The sequence below is a fragment of the Equus caballus genome, chromosome 5 (assembly GCF_041296265.1).
Source record: "Equus caballus isolate H_3958 breed thoroughbred chromosome 5, TB-T2T, whole genome shotgun sequence".
In the NCBI taxonomy this organism is placed as follows: Eukaryota; Metazoa; Chordata; class Mammalia; order Perissodactyla; family Equidae; genus Equus; species Equus caballus.
Window position 1 is genome coordinate 25,580,163 of NC_091688.1, and position 7,965 is coordinate 25,588,127.

The following is a 7,965-nucleotide window of genomic DNA, read 5'->3' on the forward strand; positions in this document are numbered from 1 at the left end:
GTGGTTCTGCTTGCCACACTGGCACACACTTGCATTCTAAAACAAAAAATGAAATGCTTCTTAATACAAATGTTTCTCTAGTGTTCCCTATGTCTTTCTCATTTTGTTTAGTGAGTTAGAAAAGAAACCTTAAATAAACTATAAATTAGTCAAAAGTACTCAAAGAGGTCTCTGAGCAAATCTACCTAATATACAAACGTGTCTTAAATCTCTGTGAAACACCAGAAATTTTATTTCTGCTAAAAGTCAAAGTATCTCTTTTAGGAATATCATTGATTAAGCTGAACTGTAAATCCTCCAAAAATAAACTGTTCAATAAATTGCCTCACTCAGCCACAGACTGTGATAAGTGTGACTTTCTAATTACATTATCCCCGATATACATTGTAATGATCTCTCTCTAACAACAGGACTGAAAGCAGGAAAGGAGTGTGACGCGCTACCTCAAGACTAATAACATAACATGTCTGTACTGGGTTTTTCATTTCAGTATTTCAAAGGGCTTTTAAAAGTCCAAATTCTGCCTTGGAAATCTTAGAGTCACAATAAACCTTCAAGAGCATCTCAGAATTGTACTGATGATTTAAAAAATATATGTGAAAGTGTGTAATAAACTATAAGGTGCATTATGAATAAAAAGTGTGTGTGTCACACACATTCTAATTTACCCTTCTTTTACAATTTTTTAAAATGCTACCCAGAGAGGTAAAGTAGTTAAACAGCAAGTTAGCAACAAGGGTCAGTACTTCTACTTCAGCAAAGCACTTTGCAAGGAGCCTCCTGACATCCCCATCACAGAGACAGAAAAATATGGACAGGATGAAGGAAGGACACAGGTCAGATCATTAAAGATCAGCTTTATCCCGAAGTTTTAAATAATGCAGATTTGCATTTTACAAAGATAAATAGCAACAGTTTGGAAAATGGACTGGAAGAAACCTTAAGACTGGAGATAACAAGAGTAGTTAGGAAACTAATGCATGTCTCTTAATGAGAGATAAAGGCATAAACTAAAGTGTAAGCATTCCGCGTCATAAATTGAGATGAAGACTTGGCAGGATTTAACGATCAACAGGATGCTGGGGCTAAATTATAAGACAGGGTTGATTTCAGGTTTCCAATTCAGATGTCTGGTTATTTAAAAATGCCACTCAGATGGTAAAGTTGCATGGAGTGGGGAGTATGGAGGCTGGATTTGGTACCTGTGATGACAACTTTAGTTTGGGACATTCTGAATGTCCCAAGCTAAACATTTGGGATTGCTGTGGGACATCCAAGATATCTAGCTAGTATTTGGAAATATAAATTAGAAAAATTCTGTGTACTTTTAATTTATTAATGATGGACTTTTAATTTATTGCTCCAGAAAGCAGAACTAGTACAGGTAGACAGACAGAATTTACTGAATGACAGATTTTTGGTCAAATGCAAAGACTTTATGAACTATAGAATTATAGATCCACACTGGCATACGCTCTTCAATGTTGATTGGCATGTGAACTTAATAAACTATCATCACTGAACGTTTTAATACAAAAGAAAGATGATCGATCTCTTGGTGTTCATACTACACTGTAATTACATGATTAAAATTACCTGTCTCCTCCACTAGAACACGTACTCCTTCAGGGAAGGAATGTGGTCTTAGTTATCTTTATGGCCCCATGGAGTCTAGCATAGGGCACTGAATATAGCTAATGCTCAAAAAATCTATTGAATTAATAGATGAATGAAGAGACTGGATGTTTTAAGAACCACTTCATTGGGAAGAAGGTTGGATGAGATGCCCCTTGGGTCCCCAAAATTCTAAGACGTTCCTAGTACAAAGTCCTCACCCAGAGCTCATTTTACTTCATAACGCAGCATGAGGATGGTGTGTACAAAGAATCTGCTTTAGGGGCCAGCCCTGTGGCTGAGTGGTTAAGTTCGTGCGCTTGGATGCAGGTGGCCCAGTGTTTCATCGGTTCGAATCCTGGGAACGGACATGACACCACTAATCGAACCACACTGAGGCGGCATCCCACATGCCACAACTGGAAGGACCCACAACTAAGAATATACAACTATGTACTGGGGGGCTTTGGGGAGAAAAAGGAAAAAAATTTTGAAAATCTGAAAAAAAAAAAAAAAGAATCTGCTTTAGTATGTGATAAACAACACAGTTAGACTAACTTGACCTGACATCTTCATTTGAAATGCTAATATTAAGTACAGTTTCTTTGCCAAGCTAGAAAACGCATATATTATGAAGCCTTAAACAAATGCTTAAGTATGAAAATATTTATGAGAGTATCTCAAACACAGAAGAACCTCTAGAATATGAGAATTTAAAGAATATTTTCTTTAAACATACATGTAGTAATAAGCAGAGCAAAATATCATCAGTTGACATGAAAAAGGAATCAATCACATTTAACTGCCGGGGGCGAAGAAGGAAAAGACTGAAGAAAAAGGGGCAAATATTTCAAGAAATTACAAGTTATAGGATCATATCTGGATGCTATTTGGCTAGTTCTTCCTCACCTTCTACAGAAAACTTTTTACCTTTACCATGTCATAAGAAACCCTACCACAAACTGGTTGGGGACATAAAGTACAAAATGGAAATTTGGGTTCTTGATTTTTAACCTCCAGTAAAAAGTCTAGTAAGAAAAAGAGTTTGAAAGTACTGCTCTGGATAACAGGAATATCAAAGATTACAGGTCTATCTTATTCCCAGCACCCTCCATCACTTTAGCTAAAGTAGATATCTGAAACTGTCAGAACGTGTCTTGCACATAATAGGTAATCAATCTCTTAAACAAGATAAACGTAAACACATAGCTAAAGCAATTCTGGAGTCCTCAGGATCTGACAAAAGGAGCCCCCAAAGATGTATGCTACTAGTGATTGGTCATCAAGATGAAGTGTTTTGAAAAGTTTTACTTAGTAGGAAGACATAAAATTTAGTCTCACGATGTAGCGATAGGTACCTTGCAAATCTGTACAGATGAACACACACGGAAATTTTACAAACTACTTAAATTGAGTTAAGCTAAGAGTGAGACAGGGGCTAGAAGAAGCTGCAATCTTTCACAGAAGTATCCTAGACATGTGATACTAATTTTCACAATATGCTCCTTAAAAACAAAGCAAAACACAGACACTTCATTCCAGTTACACGCTTTTCGAACAAGAGAAAAATACACTCTAGGGCCAACGACCTCATCTAGGAACTTAATTTATTAAGCTACTTTTTGAAAACATGAGCACTGTTGGCACTATAACACAATGGACTGATACATATGCAGGATTCCAAGGGTGTGCGTTTGTTGTAAAGATGTATTTACCTCTGTGTCGTAGAGAAAAAGCAGTTTTGAGTGTTAGGGAAAAAACACTTCAGGAGGAAATTAACCTCACCCCAAATTTCCTGGTCCCCTACAACATCAACCAGAAGAGGGGACGGAGAGGGCAGCCCAGCATCAGCTCCAGAATAGAGACTGAGAAGGGTTAGGACTGGGATAGCAAAACTGGAGTCCCGGTTTGGGAGGAAGGCAGGTATTGCGGGAGGAGGGTTGGCTGGGGCGAGGTCAGTGGAAGGGGGAACACCCCGCGGTCCCTCGCTCCCCGAGCCTGTCCCGCGGGGTCTCCAGGGCCGCTCCGGAGCCCCACTCCGCGCCGCCGGGAGGAGGCGGCGGCCCCGATGCTGTACCTGTCCGCTGGACACCTCCTCCCCGCGCCGGGCCACGGCCGAGGCCGACGGAAGCGGGAGGGCCGGAGGGAGCGAGCAAGCGAGACAGCGAGGGTCCGGAGGACCCGCCACGCCGCTCCGCCCACCCGCCTGCCGAGACCGGTCGGGACCCCCGCGCCTCCTCGGCCGGCTCCCCGCCCTCAGGAGACTGCCCCGCCGCGTCACGGCCTCCGGGCGCCTCCGAGCCCCGGCTCCCTGGGCGTTCCCCCTCCTCCCCAAGCACGGTCGGCCTCCACTTACCTTCAATCGCCATGATGTGCTCGCCATGGACCGCACCAACTGATGGCGGGGGCGGCGGGCGGAGGACGCGCGGAGGCCGCCAGCGAGAGGGGCGGGGCCGGCCCCGCAGTCGCTGGGCTGCGCGGCCGTGAGGGGAGCTGCGGGCTGGGCGGGCCGGGGCGGGGCGGAGGAGGGGCCCCGGGCGCCGCGAGCGCGGGCCGCGGAAGAAATGGAACCTTCCCGGGCCGCCGCCAAGGCCGCCGGCACGTGACGCCGCCCCGCCCCCACCCCGCCGCCCCCACAGCGCCTCGCGCCGGGATTCAAAACAGGTGCCCAGAGCCGAGAGCCCCGGCACCCGCGCCCGAGACCGGGCGGAGGCGCACTGAGCATGTGCGGGCGGTTCCGACCCGCTCGGCCTGGGGCTGCTGGGCGCTCAGGACCACGCGGAGGCGTCGGCTTCACCGGTGCTTGCTGCTCCCGAAGTCGATGGAGGGGAGAGGGGAAGGATGTGGTCAGCACCATGGACAGGTCTCCTAGGCTGAAAACCCGGCTCAAGGATCCCCACTCAGTGACTCCCCCAGGCTCTGCAATCTTAAAGTCTGTTTTTGTTTTGCTTCCCCTGAATCAGCCAAATAATCACCTCCGATCTCAGCTGTGAGGTGGAGAGACAGTTGGCAAAGAGCAAACAGGGGAGAGGGATCCTAAGGACAGCAGCTTCTCTCTCTCTCTCTTTCTCTCTCTCTCTCTCTCTCTCTCTCTCTCTGTGTCACACACACACACACACACACACACACACATGCACACACGCGCCCACTTCACTCTTTAACCTTGCTCCTGATAAAGCTTGCCACCACCCTGAGCTTGTTCTTCCTCTTGGAAATATGAGTTGGCATTTCTCTACACGTGATAAACACACATTTGGGGCCGTACAAAAGTAGGAATCAGACAGACGTTTTGACAAAGGGCCTCAGAAATATGTCACATACAGACTTTTTTACTTTGCAAACCTATGAGCATTATGAACAGTGACAGGTCAACCTTGAACACAGCAAGAATTGTCCCCTTAATTTTGACCTGAAGTGCTTGAATCACTAAACCATTTACCCAGCTCTCAACTTCATTTGATACTTTGAGGATCTGGACAATCAACGGCATAAACAACGTGGAGGAATAGAGAGTTAGTGATTCTTCCTTGCGGAGCAAATGCTAACTCCTAAAAAATAGCTATATTGGGGACCGACACAAAGAAGAAAATATTTTGCGCTTATGTAAGTGAGGTTGGACTGTAAATCTAGAGCAGAAAGTGCCTTTTATTGCTTTTATATAATCTCTCCCTCAGTCACAGTTTATGTTCAATAGACATTCATTTGTTACCGTTTTCATTAGTTCAGTGAGTATTTGTTGAACCAGGCACTGTGCTAAAAGCTGGCTACAATCAAGACTTATTGAAGGATCAAATGAAATACTATTCTACCCAGAAAATATTAAAATGTCTGTGTTTTAGGAAAGCTCTGTGTGTGTGTGTGTTTACCACAGATATCTATGAAATTCAGGTAAAATATGTATAGTGCCAAATTTTTTTTCTTGCGGCCAGCTGGACTGCACAGGGGTTAAGTTCACACGTTCCACTTTGGCAGCCTCGGGTTGGCAGGTTTGGATCCCAGGTGCAGACCTGCAGGCTGCTTGTCAAGCCATGCTGTGGCAGGCATCCCACCTATAAAGTAGGGGAAGATGTTACCTTATACGTCCCATGTAGAAAGTAGAGGCACAGATGATAGCTCAGTGCCAGTCTTCCTCAGCAAAAAAGAGGATTGGTGGCAGATGTTACCTCAGGGCTAATCTTCCTCAAACAAAATTTTAAACAATTTAAAAAAATTTTTTTCTCCAACCAACCTCCCTTAAAATAGTCTTGAATAACAAAGCATTGATTTGAATTTGAAACCACAGTACTGGGTTTGTGGTCTCTGGCTGGCTCTGAGTAATTTAATGGTTCAACCTTTTTAAGAATTTCATATTGAAAGCCAGAAAAACTTAATCATCATTTCATCACCAATTACACAAGTTACTATATATACGACCAAGTTGTGTGAGCGTCCATAACCCAGGTTAATATCACCACCATTTGCTCAGAAAATTAGTGTGTGTGTGGTGACCTTGGAGCTTCAAACTTGCAAATCTGGAAATTTAGGCCAAGGCTAGTCAATATTGATGACATTTCCCCCCAGACTAGAATGCAGAATTCTCCCTGCTAACATTGCCTTTAAAAAAAAAAAAAAAAAAGCCATGCTCTCCAAATACTAGTTGGAAAACTTCTATGAGACTAGTGTTGAACAATATAATATGCTTACCTTAACTTTCCAGCATTTCTTATAGCTTCTGAGTTTACTTAGCAGCCAGTTGGAGTTGACATTTAGCTTCTTAAATATTCCTATTTCTAAAGTATGCTAGGGGTCTTATACTTCTAATCTGGGGGAGTGTCAATTATTTATAATTTAAATGTTTTACTTTTATTAAGTACACATCGTACCTAATGACACAAATTTTTTCTAATTTTAGCTTTATACATCTAAACTATCTTTAGTCTATATGCCTTTATGCACTAGGTATGTTCAACAACTGCTTCGTTTTCAATCCATCATTCCTCTTTACTAATGAATGATTTGCAAAATAGTTTCCAAGCATATATTTCAAGCAATTACCTAATTTTCCCATCATGTGTTGTAGAGATAGTCAGGAGCTGAGATGGGAAAATAAAAATAAAAAAAGCCAAAGTAATTCCCTTTCTGTGACTAGGAAACGGAAACATGTTTTCAGTATTTTAAGTTTCAACTCAGTATTTCATAGAAATATTATTTAAAATAATAGTTTGACTTCCAGGAAGGCCACAAAGTTTAATTATCTAGTGGTATGGCTGAAACATTCTGTGCAAAAAGAAAGCACTGAATCATGTGGAAAGACCAACTCAAAGGGAAAGTGAGAAGCAATTTCACCTACATTAGTTAAGAAGTTTTCATGTGACAACCAAAATAACCTACCACCATTAATAGCAATCTACTTTCTTGATAAAAATGTATCTTCTAAGTTACTAAAGTTCCTAATGTACTTCTAAGAAACGAAAAATGTTTTAAATTGGAAACTTCCTTTCTTTAATTTAAGCTATTCAATTGAAAAAGACCAAAGTCACTGAAAGGATGAAAACAATACTATCTATCAATATATAGTTGTATAGATAAAAATACCAAAAAAATTACATTTTTGAAAATTTAGTAGGTGTTAACTTATGTTATCCAGGGACTTTGATTCTTTGAGTAAGAGAGACATTTTTAAACTTTAAGCTTTGCTAGCAGTTGCAATTATCTGAGAAGATGTAGCTGGATATAAGGATCTAAAGAAAACTCTAGTTAAAAGCATTAATATTGCATATCTTTCATGAATCATAATGTCATGGAAACTGCTATAATATTAGTTATTTATTCTGGTAACTTTGCCTATGACAGCAACTCAACTTGAATTAGCTTAAGGAAAATGGAAAGTTAATTATAAAAATACAAGTATAGAAATAAAGGTAAGCCTCAGTATCAGCTAGATTTGGGAGCCTGAATGCTATCACTATGCTTTCTGCCTCTTATCTCTATCTTTATCTGAATGTTGGCTTCATTTTGCTTGCTCACCACAGGCTAACTTTATTCCTGTGGTAGAAAACATGACCCCTGAGAAGTTCCAAGCTTTACAGTGCACAAATTCTGCCAACTTTCTGGGCCCCAAGTCCATAAATTCCGTAAAAGATAGGATATCATTGGCTCTACTTAAACAAGGTATCCTACCCCAGACTAGTAAGGAGGTCCAGCTTGGGTCACGTGCATACCTCTGACAAAACCTCTGTGGCCATATTGGCAGAGTTATGGAAGAATACAGCAGCCCCCATGGGACCTATAGGGATAAACTGAGGAGAGGGGAAGATAGTCCCCAGAAGGGGATTCTTGGACAGAGAAAACTTAAGCAATAACTATAAGGGT

At 42.1% G+C, this 7,965-nt stretch overlaps 1 protein-coding gene across 2 annotated transcripts in view; it reads right to left on the reverse strand.

The window, feature by feature from the left end:
- The window catches only part of SYT14 (synaptotagmin 14), a 250,430-nt gene extending 246,218 nt beyond the window's left edge, over positions 1–4,212 (reverse strand). For both annotated transcript variants that reach the window (XM_023640783.2, XM_023640782.2), the window contains exon 1: positions 3,971–4,212. In XM_023640783.2, the coding sequence (XP_023496551.1) occupies positions 3,971–3,983 (13 nt within the window). In that variant the 5' untranslated portion in view covers positions 3,984–4,212. The remainder of the gene's footprint in view (positions 1–3,970) is intronic.
- Positions 4,213–7,965: the final 3,753 nt, after the last annotated feature.